At 42.2% G+C, this 20,226-nt stretch overlaps 2 protein-coding genes across 4 annotated transcripts in view; one reads left to right on the plus strand and one right to left on the minus strand.

Annotated features, from left to right (window-relative positions):
- The window catches only part of LOC117271657 (acyl-coenzyme A thioesterase 5-like), a 148,892-nt gene that overhangs the window by 35,265 nt on the left and 93,401 nt on the right, over window positions 1–20,226 (minus strand). The window lies entirely within an intron of this gene.
- LOC117271656 (class I histocompatibility antigen, F10 alpha chain-like) lies at window positions 1,200–19,775 on the plus strand. 2 transcript variants are annotated; one of them, XM_078173004.1, is made up of 7 exons: window positions 1,200–1,358; window positions 2,513–2,779; window positions 6,999–7,277; window positions 14,194–14,496; window positions 14,759–14,860; window positions 15,194–15,292; window positions 15,777–19,775. In XM_078173004.1, the coding sequence occupies exons 1-6, from the start codon at window positions 1,286–1,288 to the stop codon at window positions 15,268–15,270; spliced, it is 1,101 nt and encodes a 366-aa protein (XP_078029130.1). In that variant the 5' UTR covers window positions 1,200–1,285; the 3' UTR covers window positions 15,271–15,292; window positions 15,777–19,775. The 2 variants fall into 2 exon arrangements, with proteins under 2 accessions (XP_078029130.1, XP_078029131.1); XM_078173005.1 differs by lacking the exon at window positions 1,200–1,358 and adding an exon at window positions 2,968–2,996 and having other exon boundaries at window positions 2,669–2,779.

A 20,226-nucleotide genomic window follows, 5' to 3' on the forward strand; every position in this document is an offset into this window, starting at 1 on the left:
TCTACTATTAAATTCACTACAGTAGTGAGTAGGATTAATAACAATGACTATTTTGATCCATAGACTGTTTCAAGTAATGGACGTAGCCACGGTGACATCACCCATGATTTTTCTTGAAGTCAGCTTTGTTAAAGGTGTTTGTTTAGGTTTCAGGGAGCAGTGAGGCTGTTCATTTGCACAGGGGGCGCTGTCACACTGCTGACTTTTCTGTGAAGGTAAAAGGATCAAGCAAAATGAAAAACAGCATCAGGTGTTCAAACATCAACAGAGGTGTTACATTTCTCTTGTTGGAGCACTTTTCAGCGTCCACAGCTCCAAATCAGTTCAGGAGCATTTAGCCTGTCGGACAGAGCTGACCTGATCTGATGTTTGTGATTAAGAAGCTCTCTGACTCTCTTTCTGCTTTGGCTTGATCTCTTTGCTTCTTGTGTTCATTTCAAAGTCAAACACTGAGGTAAAATATGATGTCATGGAAACTATCTTGTGTTTCATTATATTTTGTGTGCTGATAGTGGGAATAATGTGAGCCAAGACCAGTGTGTAGGCCTGTACTGAAACTAAATATAATACCTTAACGTCCTAACATACATAAACACCTTACTGTACAGGACTTCAATAGGGATACAAGATGTTCCCCTCCATCTCATTTAATAACTAGATGGTCTGATTGCACACAGATAATAATAGTCCACACTGAGAAGCTATCAGTGAAATCATCACGCTTGGATTTGCTATTTGTCGTCGATATTTTTGATCAGGACTGTTTTAAATCCCAGCAGGGCAGCCACACAGAACAAAAGAACAATAAGACACTACTGCATCCCCACAAACTGCAGAGTATCTGTAGCTGACAGTGACCTCTGACCTCCCAGAAGATTTAATACATATCTGCACATTAACATCACATCAGCCCACACATCATGATACAAGATGTGAGCAGCAGAAGGTTTAATACTCCTTTCATATGTCAACAAAGTGGAGAAAACACAATAAAGCCCCGCATGTCTGATGTCTCTATCCTTTTACACAGGCTGAAATAACATCGCTTTACTTTCACTTTCATTCATGAGCTATTTCATAAACTTTTACCGAGTAACAAGTGACGCTCAGCCGAGTTATAGTGACGTTGATGCTCAGCCTAAATTCCCATTGGCTCAGATGGAGGTCGATATCAGTCCCCTCCTTCTTCTTCCCCGCTCTTCAGCCCCGGTGCTCGAGGGGATAAGTTGGTGTGTGTTTGTGTCAGTAAACAAACATTAAACTCGGTATTTTATCAAAGCTTTAGATGCGACAGCTCACAATGAAAGCCTGGATTTATCTAGGCCTACTTTTCCTGAGCTTACATGGCGCCTCGGCAAGTAAGTGAAGATTGTTTTTAACAGCCTAAGTTTATTTATTGTAAAACACAAAAAGCTTCATGTCTTTGGCCTATATACTGTACATATGAATTTAATTACATATTATATTTAAAATCATTCACTAATGCGTGTAACCAAAATTACTGACATTTTAAATGATACATTGCTCATTCATGATCTTTTTTACTCCAACACAAAATATTAACTCACACACAGTGAGGTAATATTGATACTTTTCCTGCACACAGAAAAACAAACATAATCAATAACAACCTACTGAACATAAATATTAGCTTCATATCATTTTAGCTCATAGTTTGACCTATATACTATATCTTCTTAAATTGTATAATATTTAAAATATACTTTAAACCATTTTCCAGAGGATAACAAAATCTGACTCCACATACTGAAATACACATCTGCTTTAATAATGTACGTCCGAACTGAGTTTTGTTTTCACTATTGGTCTCAACAATCCAGTGTCTGCGGGCGATAGTGTTTACGTGTGTGATGTAATAACAGGGAACAGCTTTATTCTTGGACAGATTTGCAGAACAGGTTTGGTCTGACAGCTTTACACAGAATTAAGAGCAAATAAACATCAGTTCATGGTGGAGGAAATGTTGTATGGGATATGAATTCAGCATATAATGAGAAATAAGAGAGAACTTTTCCAAATATAGAGTTGTGTCTGTTTTCATTTTTCTGGGATTGTCTACAGTGAAATACAGAAGATTTGGTTCTATACAAAATATTTGTTATCAGAGAAATTGGGATTAAAACTTAAATATAATGCTGAAGTTACATAAATCAAGATATATGGAAGTGAGGGACCCACAGAGCTGGGTTAGATATTTTCTTTCCTGGTGGTTGTATTAGAAATAATTTAAATCCACAAACCCCCTGACAACAACATAGAAATAAAATCAGTTATTACCTGAATATGAAAAATGACAACACACATATAAAAGAGCAACACAACCCAGGTGTAAAATGTGTCAGGAGAACTGCAGCGAGTTTCAGCTTCACTAAACTCAGAGTTCAAATTTGTGATTCAAAACTTCAGGAAGAAGAAACAACAGGAAAATAACATTGTTCAGTGATGTATAAAACTGTAATTCTGAAAACTGAAATGATTACTCTTCTCACAGTGACTCACTCTCTGAAGTATTTCTTGACTGGCTCTTCTCAAGTCCCAAACTTCCCAGAGTTTGTGGCTGTTGGGTTGGTTGATGAAGTTGAAGTGGTTCGTTATGACAGTAACACCAGGAGAGCAGAACCCAAACAGGACTGGATGAGCAGAGTCACAGAGGATGATCCTCAGTACTGGCAGAGGGAGACTGAGCTCTTTCTGGGTCAGCAGCAGATCTCCAAATCCAACATTGAAATTGCAAAGCAGCGCTTCAACCAAACTGGAGGTTTGTTTATGTTTCACTTTCTACTGATAAAATGTTGTTTATATTTTCATTCTCTGTTTTAGTAAACATGTCTCTCTCTCTGTCTATCTGTGTCTGTCTCTCTTTCTCTGCCTGTCTGTCTGTCTGTCTCTCTCTCTCTCTCTCGCTCTCTCTCTCTCTCTCTCTCTGTGCGCATGCGTGAACATCAGCATGAGCGAGTGTGGCGTGATCGACGGTGGTGAGTGCGTTTTCAAAACTTTTCTATGTTTGTTTGTTTGTTTGTTTGTTGTTTATGTGTAGTTTGTGAGTTTTGTGTCGGTCTGTGTGTGTGTGGCAGCGGGCATCATGCCCGGTGTCGGAGTGAAGGAGGAGGAGCTGCAGAAACTGACGAGGCGACATGCTGTCAAACTTTTGCCGGCAGTCAGCTGTTCAGTTGGAGATGCAGCCTATGCTATCAGAGAGCTTGTGGGGTTCCAAGGTGTTAAAGCTGCCTCACGAATGAGCAGTGCCATAGTCATCTTCCTGGATGATGTGGCAAAGGCAGAGAAAGTGGTGGAAAGTGGCGTGGTGATCAATGATGCCTTCACGCCGGTGTTTCCTCTGGCTAACCCGGCGAGGAGGATCATGATCTCCAACGCGCCACCATTCATTAAAAATGAGGATCTGGCCGCAGAACTGTCCCGCTACGGACAAGTCATCTCCCCGATAAAGATGATGATGATGGGAGGTAAAACCCGACCGGAGATAAAACACGTTGTGTGTTACCGGCGGCAGACCTTCATGGTGCTCAAAGATGGAGTCAAAGATCTGAACCTGTCTCTGAGCTTCAAGGTAGAGGGATTGAATTACATCGTTTTTGTAACATCTGAGACATCAAAGTGTTTTGCTTGCGGGGCTGAGGGGCACTTGGCTCGAGCCTGCCCTGAGGCCAGGAAGGCTGCTGGATGCGCTGCGGGGCTGGGCCCCGGTGCCTCATCCAGTCACGCCGGGGCTTCGGCCCCCGGTGAGCCGGGCGCTTCGGCATCCAGCGGCTGGGGCGCCGTGCTCTGGAGCCTGCGGCGGCTGATGCGGCGACTGATGGTGACAAGGGTTCAGGTGAGGCGGACTCACCTGACACGCAGCAGCCGGGGGCTGAGTCAGACTCGCCCGGTGTGCAGCGGTTTGATGAGACTGCAGAACAAAGTGATCAGGAAGAGATGGAGCAGGAGCAGGCTGTCAGCCAGGAGGAAAAAGTTCCTGCTAAAAAGAGCACGGTCACACCTGTTAAATAAAGTAAACAGGAAAAGAAGGATAAGGAACATAATGTGAATGTTGACGAGGTGGTGAATGAGGTGATGGAGGAGGACATGGCTGAGGATAAAAAAACAGGAAAAAGGAAAATCAGTGAGCGTCAGGGGGAGGAGGAGGAGGAGGAGGTGGAGGTGGAGGAAGATAGTGGGGATGAGGTGGGTGAGGAGTGTGATATGACTCCATCTCAGGAGGCTCAGACCTCCACTTACTCATTAAGAGAGATTAAAAAGTTCCTAAAAGACACAAAAAGGAAAGCATCTGTGCAGGTTGAGAATTTCTTCCCTGACCTGAAAGGCTTCATTGTGTCGGTGACACGCCTGAAGAACATGGAGGACTCCTTTGAAGCAAAGGAAGTCTACAGGCTCAACAAGTTTGTCACAAAAGCCAGGGTGAAGCTTGCTGACCTCAATGATTAATTTTAGAATGTCTTATCACACTATTATGGCCATTTTTTTACTGATCTCTTTTTATATCACTATGACTAACATTAATATTGGTTCTTTAAATATCAACGGTGCCAGAAGTGATGTGAAGAGAGCCTCTCTGTGTAAACTTATTGATTTTAAGAAACTGGATGTATTATTTATTCAAGAAACCCATAGTGATGACGAAAATGAAAGAGACTGGAAAAAGGAGTGGCCAGGCCAGGTTTTTCTCAGCCACAGATCTTTTAATAGTGCTGGAGTTGGTGTGCTTTTTAATAAGGCTTTTAATCCTCACTCCATTGAAGCGCAGGATGTTTTATCAGGTCACATTTTGAAGGTCAGAGCACAGTTTGCCCCTGTTTTTAGCAAAGATAGAATGAGTGGCCTTTCATTCCGATTAAAAGTGGAATTAAACTGTGCATGTAAACGTACCGATTGACACAATAAAAAGGAACATTGGACTGTTTAACGAGATGTCATCAGCAAAGGTGAACTGGAGCAAGAGCGAAGCAGTAATGATCAGCAACAAGCCCACAACCAACCTGGTTTTACCAGAAGGACTGACATGGAAGACAGGGGGCATAAAATACCTTGGGGTGTTCTTAGGCGAGGAGAGTGTTTTAAACAAGAATTGGGACAATGTGCTAGAAAAGATGGAAGGCAGGCTCAGGAGGTGGAGATGGCTGCTACCGAGCATGTCATACAGAGGGAGGGCACTCATCATCAACAACTTGGTGTCATCCTCTCTGTGGCACAGACTGGCCTGTGTAGACCCTCCTCCTAACCTATTTCGAAAATACATACTATGTTAGTCAATTTTTTCTGGCACAAACTTCATTGGATCCCTCAAGCTGTCCTCTACCTCCCTAAAGAGGAGGGCGGTCAAGGACTCGTCCACTTGGCCAGAAGGGGAGCGGCTTTCCGACTGCAGTTTATCCAGCGACTGCTGTACGGCCCCAAGGACCTGGTCTGGAGACCACTGGCCCACGTGATACTCCAGCAGTTTGTTGGCCTGGGACTAAAACATCATCTGTTCCTCATGGACCTCAGCACGGCAGACCTCCGTACCACCCTTGCCACCCCTCTACCGGGGAGCCTTCACTGTGTGGAAGTTGATGGCGAGGGAGAAGAACACAGTCTCCCTTCACTGGCTGCTCCAGGAGCCTGTGGTTTATGGAGAACAGCTCAGCACCTCTGTCTGGGCAGGAATATCAATGAGGGACATCTTCCGTCAGGCCAGGATCACGACTCTGGGCTCTGTGGACCACCTGACTGGAACTGGACTACAAGATGCAGCTGCCCTGGCAGCTGGTGTTGGGATCTGGTCCGTGAGGAGCATGGGCAGACTGCTGGAGCACTGGAGAGGCTGCCTGACTGGACACCAACACCTCCTACTGAGCCGGCACTCCCAAGGTTTTATTGCCCCTTGCACTGACGATCCATTTCCCTCTGTCACTGTCCGTCCGGTTTTTAAAGACTGCTCTGGTTGGTTTTTAAATGCACAGCACTGCGCTTTAAGCCTGCAGGAGGCCACTGGCAAGGCCCTGTACATGGCCATGGTCAAGTGTCTCAATGAAAGGACTTTAAACCGTGTGGACACTCCATGGAGGGGTCACCTGCAGCTGGGCGATGAGGTGAAGCCTCCCTGGAGGAGTCTTTATAAAGAAAGTGGCAGACCTGCAGTGGAGGGTACTGCATGGCACAGTAGCAGTGAATTCCTTTCTGTCCATCATCGCCCCAGGGCACACTGACCGGTGTGTGTTCTGTGGTGAGAGGGAGACAGTCTTCCACTGCTACAGTGAGTGCACACGTCTCACTCCTCTGTTCACCCTCCTGAAGAGTCTTTTCAGCAGTGCTGGAGAAAAGTTCTCTGTACAGGTTTTTATCTTGGGTTTTAAGTACAGAAAGGCAGCAGAAAGGAAGTGCAAACTTTTAAACTTCATTCTGGGGCAGGCTAAGATGGCAGTATATGTGAGCAGGAAGAGGAAAGAGGAGGACATGGTGGATATAGATGTAGTGCTGTTGTTCAGCAGGATGGTGAAGGCCAGGGTCCAAATAGATTTTAAATATTCCAGTCAGATGCAGGACATGGACCAGTTCACTAAGACCTGGACTCATTCCAACACACTGTGTTCAGTCACTGACAACGCTCTGGTTTTCTCTAATCATCTCATGTGACTCATCTCTCTAACCCCGTCTGCACGACCACATCTATGTGTTTCATTTATTTTTATTTATTGACTTTTTTGGTTTTAGTTTTGGTCTCTGTCTGTCTGTCTGTCTGTCTCTGTCTCTCTCTCTCTCTCTCTCTGTCTGTCTCTCTCTTTCCATCTCTCTGTCTCTCTGTCTCTCTCTCTCTCTCTCTCTCTCTCTTTCTCTCTTGTCTCTGTCATTTTTCTGATAAAAATGCGGGTTACTAAATAGTAAAATAAAGGAACTATAAAAATCAAAAAAAAAAATCTGTCTCTCTCTCTCTCTCTCTCTTTCTTTCTGTCTGTCTGTCTGTCTGTCTCTCTCTCTCTCAGGTGTCCACATTTTACAGCGGATGTTTGGTTGTGAGTGGGACGATGAGACTGGAAACATCAATGGTTTTAATCAGATTGGTTATGATGGAGAAGACTTCATATCATTGGACCTGAAGACAGAGACATGGATCGCTCCTAAACCACAGGCTGTCATCACCAAACACAAGTGGGACAATAACAAAGCTTTTATAGCAGAGCTCAAACACTACCTCACTCTGTATTATCCTGACTGGCTGAAGAAGTCTGTGGACTATGGGAGGAGCTCTCTGCTGAGAAAAGGTAGAGTCACATGACCTGATGTAGTTTCATGAACATAACAATCTTCATGTGTCTCCTCTGTTTCTAACCAACAGGAACATCACAGTGAATATGAGCCAACATATACAGACACACATTTTCTTTTTCTCTAATGTTCTCACCTCTCTTCATCTCTCTGCCTCCCTCTCTCTGAACTCTGTTTCCTGTCACTCTCTCCCACAGACTGATCACCACTCTCTCTTTCTCTCTGCCATGTTTCTTTTTGTCTTCATTTATCTTTCTATCTTTAATTTATTTTTATTTAACCTTTAATTTACTAGGCAGATTTGCTTGAGATCAAATGATCGCTTTTACGAGCAAGGCCTGGCCAAATGACTTTGTAACAATCACTGTCCTCCTCCCTTTCAAATCTATCTCACCTCTCTTCATCATAGGGCTGGGCAATATGGACTAAAAGTCATATCTCGATATTTTTTTTAGCTGAATGGCGATACTCGATATGTACAGTACAGGCCAAAAGTTTGGACACACCTTCTCATTCAATGTGTTTTCTTTATTTTCATGACTATTTACATTGTAGATTCTCACTGAAGGCATCAAAACTATGAATGAACACTATGAACATGAATGTGGAGTTATGTACTTAACAAAAAAAGGTGAAATAACTGAAAACATGTTTTATATTCTAGTTTCTTCAAAATAGCCACCCTTTGCTCTGATTACTGCTTTGCACACTCTTGGCATTCTCTCCATGAGCTTCAAGAGGTAGTCACCTGAAATGGTTTTCCAACAGTCTTGAAGGAGTTCCCAGAGGTGTTTAGCACTTGTTGGCCCCTTTGCCTTCACTCTGCGGTCCAGCTCACCCCAAACCATCTCGATTGGGTTCAGGTCCAGTGACTGTGGAGGCCAGGTCATCTGCCGCAGCACTCCATCACTCTCCTTCTTGGTCAAATAGCCCTTACACAGCCTGGAGGTGTGTTTGGGGTCATTGTCCTGTTGAAAAATAAATGATCGTCCAACTAAACGCAAACCGGATGGGATGGCATGTCGCTGCAGGATGCTGTGGTAGCCATGCTGGTTCAGTGTGCCTTCAATTTTGAATAAATCCCCAACAGTGTCACCAGCAAAACACCCCCACACCATCACACCTCCTCCTCCATGCTTCACAGTGGGAACCAGGCATGTGGAATCCATCCATTCACCTTTTCTGCGTCTCACAAAGACACGGCGGTTGGAACCAAAGATCTCAAATTTGGACTCATCAGACTAAAGCACAGATTTCCACTGGTCTAATGTCCATTCCTTGTGTTTCTTGGCCCAAACAAATCTCTTCTGCTTGTTGCCTCTCCTTAGCAGTGGTTTCCTAGCAGCTATTTGACCATGAAGGCCTGATTGGCGCAGTCTCCTCTTAACAGTTGTTCTAGAGATGGGTCTGCTGCTAGAACTCTGTGTGGCATTCATCTGGTCTCTGATCTGAGCTGCTGTTAACTTGCCATTTCTGAGGCTGGTGACTCGGATGAACTTATCCTCAGAAGTTTCGATGCCAGTTTCGTTGTAGCGCTTGATGGTTTTTGCAACTCCACTTGGGGACACATTTAAAGTTTTTGCAATTTTCCGGACTGACTGACCTTCATTTCTTAAAGTAATGATGGCCACTCGTTTTTCTTTAGTTAGCTGATTGGTTCTTGCCATAATATGAATTTTAACAGTTGTCCAATAGGGCTGTCGGCTGTGTATTAACCTGACTTCTGCACAACACAACTGATGGTCCCAACCCCATTGATAAAGCAAGAAATTCCACTAATTAACCCTGATAAGGCACACCTGTGAAATGGAAACCATTTCAGGTGACTACCTCTTGAAGCTCATGGAGAGAATGCCAAGAGTGTGCAAAGCAGTAATCAGAGCAAAGGGTGGCTATTTTGAAGAAACTAGAATATAAAACATGTTTTCAGTTATTTCACCTTTTTTTGTTAAGTACATAACTCCACGTGTTCATTCATAGTTTTGATGCCTTCAGTGAGAATCTACAATGTAAATAGTCATGAAAATAAAGAAAACACATTGAATGAGAAGGTGTGTCCAAACTTTTGGCCTGTACTGTATATATATCGATATATTTTCTGTGACGTAATTGGGGTTTCCCACAAAGCATTATAGCATAGCGTCTCTGTTAGTTCAATTTTTTTCAGAGGCAAACCCTTTAAAAAAAGGTCAGTTATAAGTTTAAGCCACGTGCCAAATGTCATACAGGCACCTTTATTAACAGAGGTCACTCTGCACAATATCAAAATGTTTAAAACAAATTGAACAAAAAAAATGAAAAAAATGCTCCTTGAAGAAAATAAAACAAATCCCCTCCCTGCATGACAAAAATACACACTGTAATTAATTCGAAAATACACTGTGTTACAGTTTTAACAGTAAACAGCTTTGTGGTCCGAGTCGCAGCACGTATATGACACACTCCTTGCACTTCATGGTGTTGTTGTGAGACAGGGACACAGGGAGAGGGAGAGGGGAAATAGGTGCAAACTTGCGGCCCATGTATTTTCATTTTAACGTAAAATGAACTATATCAATAGAAGCGATATTCTCCTGTATTATATCGCGTTTAGAAATATATCAATATATATTAAAATCTCGAGATATCGCCCAGCCCTACCTCATCTGTCTTACAGTTTTTCTCAATTGCTAAAAGACATTTCTTGAAACCTCCACCCATTTTCTCAAAACCTTGAACACAAATCCAAAAATTCAACTACATTCACAAAACCCCAGACTTTTCGATCACAGTCAAACTAGCTCCTCAAAACCAGTTATCCTGTGTTCAAAACCAAACAATATGTTCAGATCACACACACAGTGAGTAAAAATATATTCACCACAGAGCATTCCTTAGACACTACATAAAATAATTTAGGCAACAGCATCCAGGGCCTGTTAGCAATAGAAAATGTTCAGTTTTTCGCAATTGCTAAAACACATTTCACAAAACTCCAAACACAACACACTTTTCTAAAGCTACATAAACAAAACCACACCTTCTCTCTTCAAAACTCAAACTTTCACACCAAAACAGCTGCTCAAAGCCTGCAAAAATTTAAACACTATACATTACAGACTACAACAAAACAACTGAAAACACAATGTTCAGTGTGTGAGAATGTTCTTTTTTTTCACAACTGCCAAAGCACATTTTTAGAAACCTTACAGTATCTGTTCTCAGAATATATCACTGTAGAGTATTGGGCATTCATAGATTTGTGTGTTTCATATGAACAGTATGTAAATCTACAGAAAATACAGTATGTACACTACTGTACTGCATCACAACTCAATGCAAACACTACAGAGGATCCATTATACACAACAATACTCATTGAAAACAATGTTCAGGGTGTGATGTTTTTTATTTATTTATGGAACTATACAACACACACACACTCCACAATCACTGTGCGGCATCACGTCGTCGAGCTGGGTCGGGCCACAGGACCTCATCTACATCGCAGGCAATATTGTCCCTTGCCAGGCAACGTGGGAAGAACGCCCTGGCATGGCGGATCCATCCTTGGAAGGCCTCCACAGGCACGTTGTCACAGGCCAGGTCCATAGCCCTGAGAAGGTTCTCTCTTGTGTAAGGTTGGCGATCATACACCTTTCACCTCCATGACGAGAACAACTCCTCTATGGGGTTGAGGAAAGGTGAGTAGGGTGGCAGACAGACATTGAGGAATTGTTGGTTGATGTTAAACCACTCTCTAATCTGGTTAGTTCGATGGAAACAAACATTGTCCCAAATGATAACATAAATGGGATGATGTGCAGGCCCAGGATTCTGTTGCTGGCGGTCCAGGAGGATGTCTCATAGCTCTGCCAGGAAGGTGAGGAGACGTTGGGTGTTGTATGAGCCAAGGACAGCATGCTGGTGGACAAGCCCCTCTGAACTCATGGCAGCACAAAGAGTGATGTTACCCCCGCGTTGGCCAGGAACCTCAACAATAGCTCTTTGGCCAATGATGTTATGGCCTCTTCGCCTTCGTTTCATGAGGTTGAACCCAGCCTCATCCAGGAAGATTTACTCATGAGGTCTGGCCATCGAGTCCAACCAGAATATCCTCTGTGAAAATGTGAAAGTGTTCAGGTGTTCAGAACAACAGTCAATACAGTAGCACAGTATTGTACAGTAATACTGTAGGCCACTGAGCAACACAGTATGTGCATCCACTGTACTGTGAACATGGATGTATACTTACTTGCACATACTCGTAACGCAGGTCTTTGATTCGATCAGAGTTGTGCTCAAAGGGTACCCTATAGGCCTGCTTCATGCGCACCCTTTGGTGCCGGAGAACTCTGTCTATTGTGGCCAAGCTGACATTGTCAGTGTTCTCAAAGTTGACATTGTCAGCAATGACTCTGTCCCTGATTTCTGGGAGTCTGATGGTGTTGTTCTCCCGTACCATATCCACAATGAGGGTTTCTTGTGCTGGTGTAAATATGGCAATCCTCCCACCTCCATGTGGCATTCTTTCAACTCTAGAGAAACAAACATGCATTACAGTACTGACTTGTATGTACTCTACTGTAAAAACATGCATTCAGTAGAAGCATCAATGGACATGTTTTGCAATATAGCAACTGAGATGAAACCAGTTGTACTCCACTATACTGTAAAAATCTACTGTAGTGACCAACACAGCAATAGAGTACAATACCTGTTGTGTTCTCTGAATGCCCGGATAATGGTGGCCACTGAGAACCTACTCAAGTTTGGACGGACTCTTAGTCCTGCTTCAGCCATTGTCATGCCATGGACAATGACATGGTCAATGACTGTTGCTCGCATCTCGTCTGTAATGATGGTGCGAGTTTGTCTTGCTCTCCCTCCTGGGCCTGCTCCTCTCCCTCCTGGGCCTGCTCCTCTCCCTCCATGGCCTGCTCCTCTCCCTCCTCTGACTCGAACTCCTCTTCCTCTGACTCTGCCTCCGTCCATTGTGTTCATTTGGAACCTTCAGCAAACTGTGCACTCTGAACTGGCTTTTATAGGTGTGGTCACATCATTTGCAACAAGTGTCTTCAATTTTGAGTCGTTAGGTTTAATGAATGAAGCCAGGTGTGTTCATTGTGTTCAAATTTTGCTGACTGTGGCAAGCATTTTGCATCACATGAGCTTTAATTTGATAATTTGAGCAAACTTTTTTGCAACTTGTGTTTTAGCAAGACAAAATGTGTTTAGATTTATGAGAAAAGGAGGATTGTGTTTTGTGAATTGTGTCTTAATGTGAAATGTGTTTATGGTTTTGGCAAATGGGGGCTAGTTTTATTAAACGTGTTTTGAACTGGTCATTTGGTTTAGAGAATTGGCTTTTGTGTTTTAGCAATTGGGAAAAACTGTATTGTAAATGCATTTAGCAAAAAATGATCGTGGTCTGGGTTAGGGTTAGTTGTCTGGGATTCATTTTCCAACATCATGTCTTTGTGCGGGGTCTGGCCAAAGGACTTCATCCACGTCACAGGCAATATTTTCCCTTGCCAGACAACGGGGGAAAAACCCTCTGGTGTGCCCAAACCCAGCCTTGACAAGACTCCACTGTTATCATCACAGGCCTGTTCCATCGCCTCCAATAAAGTTTCCCTGGTGTAGGTCTGTCGGTCATAGACCTTCTACCGCCACACAGAGAAAAACTCCTCAATTGGATTCAGGAACGGGGCTGTAAGGTGGAAGGAAAACCTTGAAGCGCTGGTTGTTGGTGAACCACTCATGTATCAGGACAGCACGGTGAAAGCTCACATTGTCCCAAACTATGACGTATACAGGATGCACTGCTTGCTGATCCAGCTGCTCATGTGCAGCCACAATATCCTGTAGACCACCCAGAAATGTAGGGAGATGTTCAGTGTTATATGGCTCAAGATTTGCATGACAGTGGAGAACTATGAGCATAGAATTGTACTGGAAGCATCAGTGCTGAAAGTGTGTGTAGGTTACACTTACTTGCATAGGTGGCATTATTTTGGGGGACCATGTCAACACTGAGTCCTTGTTGTGGTTTGGAGAAAGGAGCAGTCCTTCCACCCTCGTTTGGTATTCTGTATGTCAGATGTACAACAAGACACAATTACCTGCTCTCTTCTGTGAATGTCCTGATGATGCTGGCCACAGAGAATCTGCTCAAATTGGGTTAGACTCTTTGTCCTGCTTCTCTCATTGTCATCCTATGAACAAGGTTGTGGTGTACAATCGTTATCTGAATTTCATCAGTAATGATTGTTCTTCCTCGTCCCCTTCCTCCTTGTCCACCACCTCTCACACACACTTTTCCTCCTCTGCCCGTCTGTATGTTTCTATCCATTGTAGATGGATGCACATGCGCCACCTGTGCACTCTGAACTGACTTTTATCCTGCCCACTTGCACTGATCACATCATTAGAAACGTGTGTGTTCAGTTTGAGTTGTGTGTAAAAGATGACAGCTATGTTGAGTTGGGTTCACATTTTGCTGCCAGTGTTTACAATTTTGCAACACAAGTGTATCACGGTGTGAAATGTGTTTAGTGACTGAGAATGTGTTTAAGGTTGAGCAAAAAAGAGCAGATGAGTTTTGCAACTTGAGTCTAAGTACCTGAGCAGTGTTTAAGGTTTGGCCAAAAGAGTGTTAGATTTGAAAAATGACTTCAGGCCACTGAGACTTTGGTTCAGAGAATGGGGTTTAGTGTTTTAGCAATTGTGAAAAACTCTATTATCTCCTCTGTCTCTCCCTTCTTCTCTCAGTTACACTTCACTGAGGTTTATTTGCACAGCATACATATATATAGTGCATGTGTTACTAATGCATTTGAAATACACGATATATTCGAGAAATTATATTAAAAAAAATACAGTAGATAATGATAAAGAACCCATGAACTGTCTTTCTCTCTCTGTCTGCAGACCTTCCCTCAGTGTCTCTCCTCCAGAAGTCTCCCTCGTCTCCAGTCAGCTGCCACGCTACAGGTTTCTACCCAAACAGCGCCATGATGTTCTGGAGGAAAGATGGAGAGGAGCTTCATGAGAACGTGGACCACGGAGAGATCCTCCCCAACCATGATGGATCCTTTCAGATGAGCAGTGACCTGAATGTTTCATCAGTCCCACCTGAAGACTGGGAGAAGTACGAGTGTGTGTTCCAGCTCTCTGGTGTGAAGGAGGACATCGTCACCAAACTGGACAAAGCAGTGATCAGGACCAACAGAGGTAAGACTTCTATCTGAAGTGAAGGTGGGAAACACACATTTAGTTTACTGTGACAGTCCTGCAGTTTATTTTAATGTGGATGGGACGTTTTGTTTCCTTCAGTAGTTTTGGTATCAGTTTCTTCCATCTAGTGTTTTTTATATAATGTCAAGGCTCAGATGTGTGTTAGACCAATGCATGTGCCCACTTCTGGACCCGTAATAATTACTCTTAATTCATCTGTTCAGGTTGTGACTATTTTTTGTCGTTTTCCACTCAACAGAGAAACCCACTGACATGACCGTCCCCATCATTGCTGCAGTGGTTGTTCTTGCTCTCGTCCTCATCGCTGTGATCGGATACGTCATTTACAAAAAGAGGAAAGGTGAGAGACTGAAACAGATTGATTTTCTCTTTATTTGAGTCTTTATTTTCATTATTTTGAGTTGAGACTATGAATTGATGCTTTTATTCAGACTGCAAAAGTGAAATTTAAGCTGCGTAAGGCTCATTATGACGAGAAGAGCCAAATTCATATTTTAGTGATATATTGATTATTTATTTGTGTTTGTATGCTGAAAATGAAAATAAAATTAAAGAGGTAGACATTAATTGATCACCTTGAGTGACTAGGTAAATAGGGACTAGGTGCTTGAAGATATTTGGACATTTTGAAAACTGCGTGAACTAAAATATTCGTCTTTGCTTTTTATTTCAGCTGAATGCTCTGAACCTCAGGACAACAACCCTGAGCTCTCTGTGAAACTGAATCCTGAAGGAAACAACCCTAGATGATAATCACAGCACCCTGCACACAGTGAGTTTCTTCATATGAGACATGAACTCTTCACAGCTGTTTTTAAACAAACCTGCCTTAAACTAACCTTCTGTGATTGTTTGTTTATCCGCTGTTAAACTCCTGTGACACTTTGAAGCTTTGAAGAAAATCTTCCACTTTGAATTTTTTCCAACAAAAGGTGAAACTGTTTAATATGAAGTAAAGTGAGATTATCAAGAGAAGGACTCAGATGCTTCCAGAAACCTTCACATCAGCATGTCAGATACAGTGTGATATTAAAAACTCAAATATTAACCTTTAGTGAAGCAGTGACACCAATTTATTAAAATGGTGTTGAACCAAATTAAAACAAACAATTGTACTTCAGAGATAAATACGCATTTTATAAAATGTTAAATGACTGAATCATGGGTTCTTTAGGGCTAAATGATGATGTCAGTATGTGGCTTTATGATTTATTTTGTTTTCTATTTATCCATTTATTTTCTTCGTGTCTCTTGAGGTTTGTGGACACGTTGTGCACTGGAACAATGGTCGTCTATCTGTGTTACTGCTGGTGATGAAGCAGGATGAGCTGGACAGGAAATGGATGGATGGAGTTTTGTATCACTGTGGGAAATGATCCCGATTTGTATGTCATTGATTGGACAAATATTTCCATCTGGACACTACTACATCTCTAAAGGCCACCCCTGTGTGCGTGCACACACACACACACACACACAAACATACAGAGACGTATTTTCCAGTTGTGTCAATAGTTTGTTTATTTGTTTAAAACAGATTTAAAGATGTTATTTTGATCTCAATGAGATTAAAGCAAATAATTTATGCCTTTGAGTGTTTTTCTTCATTAATCAGGGGTATGCTGTTGGTTTTTGTTTCATAATGTATATGTTTTGATCCATCATTACAGTTTTTTACAATGACTTCAGCTCTAATTTCAGAACCTTGATATCCCTTTTCACAACTCTAGACACAAAACTCAAAACTAATGATCAAAATGCACATTTTTTCAAAACTCCTAACACTTTTTCCAATTGCTTGGATACTATACACATTAACCTAAGATCATTTGTTAATTTAACTAAAATCACCTGTTCAAAATGACACAACTTAACATCAAAGTATTACCATTTCAAAATGCAATTCACACATTACATCAGAGATGACTGTCTATTCATTTCATTACAATGATCTAACTATCAATGTATTCAACTGCTCAAAATAATAAGTTAGTAAGTAAGTTTTCCAACACTCTCAACTCGTTACTGATGATTGATTTCACCTTGGAGCATAAATGAGTGGGATCCATGACAGCACAAGCAATTTCAGCAGAGGTGGAAAAAGTACTGAAAAATTCTACTCAAGTAAATGTACTTTACTTTGATGAAATTCTACTTAAGTACAAGTAAAGCTACCCATCTAAAAATCTACTCAAGTAAAAGTAAAAAGTAGTTCATTTAAAATGTTCTTAAAGTAGAAGTTACATAGTTACTTCCAACAACTTGATGGGGGTCACTCCTATGCAGTGCAAAAATGGTCCAGGGGTCATAAATCCAATCCAAAAACTGGTTATTTTTCTACGATGAACCATAGAATTCAATTCAATTTAGGGCTGCACAATATCATTAGAGCATCACCATCGCAATGTGTTCTTGTGCAATAGTCACATTGTGAGACTCGCAGTATAAGTTCATCATATCAATATAATATTAGTCAAAGGCAATATGCCATACTTATTTGGCTGATTACAGTTTTTCTCTATTGCTTAAACACATTTTTTGGAGGAAGACCTCCTTTTCTCAAAACTACACACACACACACACACAAAGCACAAAAACACACGCACAAACTCAACACATCTCTTGCAAAATAACACCCTGCCTTCAAAACAAGTTCAACATCTTCTCATTTGTGTTCAAATGACACACACAGCCATCATATGAGTAGACACTTGTAGCACCAATTGAACATTGCAGTGCAAAATGGAAAACACCACTGTCTGAATGGAAAACACTCAGAATTATACATTTGCATGTTCATGCTGTCACACTTGCCCATTTTGTAAAATACTGTATTACAGTATAATGTTTTGTGGTATATTCAAATATAAAACAACACATATGCAGTAACAGAATTTTTTTTACATTTTCATCCAAAATCAAACAAATACGGCCACAACCATCAAAACAGATTTACTGGTGTGCCACATCGTGCCTTTGGTTCCTGTCTGGCCACAGGACCTCATCCACATCACAGGCAGTGTTTTCCCTCACCAGGCAGCGGGGAAAGTAATGCCTTGAATGTCGCATGAAACCTTGGCAGGCCTCAGCTGGGACATCGTCACAGGCCTCCTCCATTGCCTGGAGCAGTGTGACGCACTGCTGGGGGTTGAGCTCATACACCTTCCATCGCCATGCGGAGAAGAACTCCTCAATGGGGTTCAGGAAGGGGGAGTATGGTGGGAGAAATACAGCAGAAAACTGTAGTTACTACTACCAGCCAGCTACTGTGGCCCAAAGAACTGGTCATAGGGTGGAATAAGGTGGTTATGGAGTGTGTCCATTAATGCCAGGAGCAGTGTATTATTGTAGGGACCGAAGGTGGCATGGCGATGGAGGATACCATGGTGATTCATCGCCGCACACACGGTGATGTTACCTCCACGCTGTCCAGGGACCTCAACAATGGCAGGCTGGCCGATTAGATTCCTTCCCCGATGCCTTCTTTTCACCAGGTTGAACCCTGCCTCGTCAGTGTAGAGGAATTCATGGATCTCGGCGGCCGCATCTAGCCCCAGAACTCTCTGAAACAGACAGCATGACAGTATCAGACATGGACCTAGAGCAGTCAATACATGATCGTGCAAGACAATGTAAAGAAACACTGTAACTGCATCATACAGTATTACAGGTGCAATACAGTAATGTGTCAGTGCTGGATATAGGACTTACTTGCACATAGTCACGGCGCAGCTCCTTGACCCTGGCCGAATTCCTTTCAAAGGGCACCCTATACACTTGCTTCATGCGTACTGCATTGGACACGGTCCAGTGTGCTGAGGCTGACAGAGCTGATGGTGTGGAACACCACTTGGTCTTCAATCATCTTTCTTTGGATTTGTTTTAGGGTGATAGCGTTGTTCTCCACAACCATGTTCACAATGGCAGTCTCCTGCTGAGCCGTGAACACACGTGCCCTCCCACCTGCTTGTGGTAATCTTTCATTTCTGCAAAAGATACAGATACAGCAACATACATTACGTATTGTATAGACAAAGTAGGAATGCAGTTCCCAATCTCATACGTATGTGCCATACTGTAGAACATGCTTTGCTTACAGCACAGTACAATGGTCCACTTACAAAACTATATTCTACAGTAATCATTGAGTGCTGTATTGATACAGTATGCAGTACTACATACAGTAAAGTCGAGTGAGTAGTATTTCTTACCTATCCTCATTTCTGAATGTCCTTAAGATGGATGCCACAGTGAAGCGGCTGAGGTTTGGTTGGATCCTCAGACCAGCCCCCCTCATCGTCAAACCATGGCTGAGGACATGATCGATTATCATGGCCCAAATCTCATCTGAGATGGTGGCTCTCCTTCTTCCTCTTTGTCCTCCTCTTCCTCCCCCCGCCTTGGCCTCCTCTCCCCCCATCTTGTCCTCCTCCTTGTCGACCTTTTCCGCCTCCTCCTCCCCCTCCTCCTCCTCCTCTTTGTCCTCCTCCTGCTCAACCTTGCCCTCCTCCTCCTGGTTGTTCCCCACTCCCTCCTCTCCCTACTCCTCCTCTCACCTGTACTCCTCTGCCTCTCTGGACACCTCTCCCTTCAAATCCATCCATTGTTCTCCAAACCAGGAGCTTACTTTTGGCCCTTTATATTCCTTAAGCTCTGATTGTAAACTGCTCAACAGACTTGAGTGTTTAGCACTTTGATTGGTTGTGTGTTCCATGTGGAAACAGTGAGATTTGTATTGGAAAAGAGTGTTCAAAATATAGAGACTTGTGTGTAGTGTTTTGAGAAGAGGGATGAAAAGGGAACTGAGAGCTGATGGAAATCTTTTTGTAAATATTTCCTGCTAATATTTGGGGACAAAGGACATTTTCTGTCTTAGTTTTTTGGAAATAAAGAAATTTAACGGCAATGCTCCAAATTATTTCTTGTGTTTTTATGTACTTAAGTTTTGCTTTTCAATAAAGTGCCAAAGATTCCCAAATTTCTGTCTTTTTGTGACTGTGATAATTTTGTGTAGTTGTTTTGTTTAAATAATACATAAAATAACAGCACAGCACACAGGAATGATAGTAATAATCTAACTGTGGGATGTTTCCATTAATAACTTTCTTAGCATTCATATAATGACTTAGAAAATCATTTATATCACAGTGACATGTGGCAGTTGATTTCTTTTTTGTTTTTGCAGACATTGAACAGCAATGAATGACATCTCTTTTATTCGTGTTTTGTTGTTCAATAAAACTAATGATATTCCAGAGGTCTCAGTCTTTTTGTAAATGGACACATACACTTACTATTTTATGTAACAGCCCTATGAATGCTGTATTAACTATTCTCACAGAGCCTTAATGAACGTGAGCCCTGACCTGTAGCTGTTATAAAGAGGAAAGATAAGATAAAAACCTTTCTTGATACCCAGCAGGGAAATTCAGTTGTTGCAGCTGCACAGGGACAGAAGTTGTACAGATATATACAGAAAGTATTAGAAAGAAATAAGAAGTACATGGAACTAAAATAAGATTACAGAAAACTATACAAGAGTGTTTGGAGACCAAAAAACAAACAAACAAACAAACAACCAAACCAAAACAAAAAAACAAGGTAAAGCAGCAGTGATGGGATTAAAGGTAGCAGAGTCAGTGAGACTCTGTTAACAGTAAACACCAGACCAATATATAATATGATTAAATAATGGTACTAATGTTT

The sequence above is a fragment of the Epinephelus lanceolatus genome, chromosome 12 (assembly GCF_041903045.1).
Source record: "Epinephelus lanceolatus isolate andai-2023 chromosome 12, ASM4190304v1, whole genome shotgun sequence".
NCBI classification, from domain to species: Eukaryota; Metazoa; Chordata; class Actinopteri; order Perciformes; family Serranidae; genus Epinephelus; species Epinephelus lanceolatus.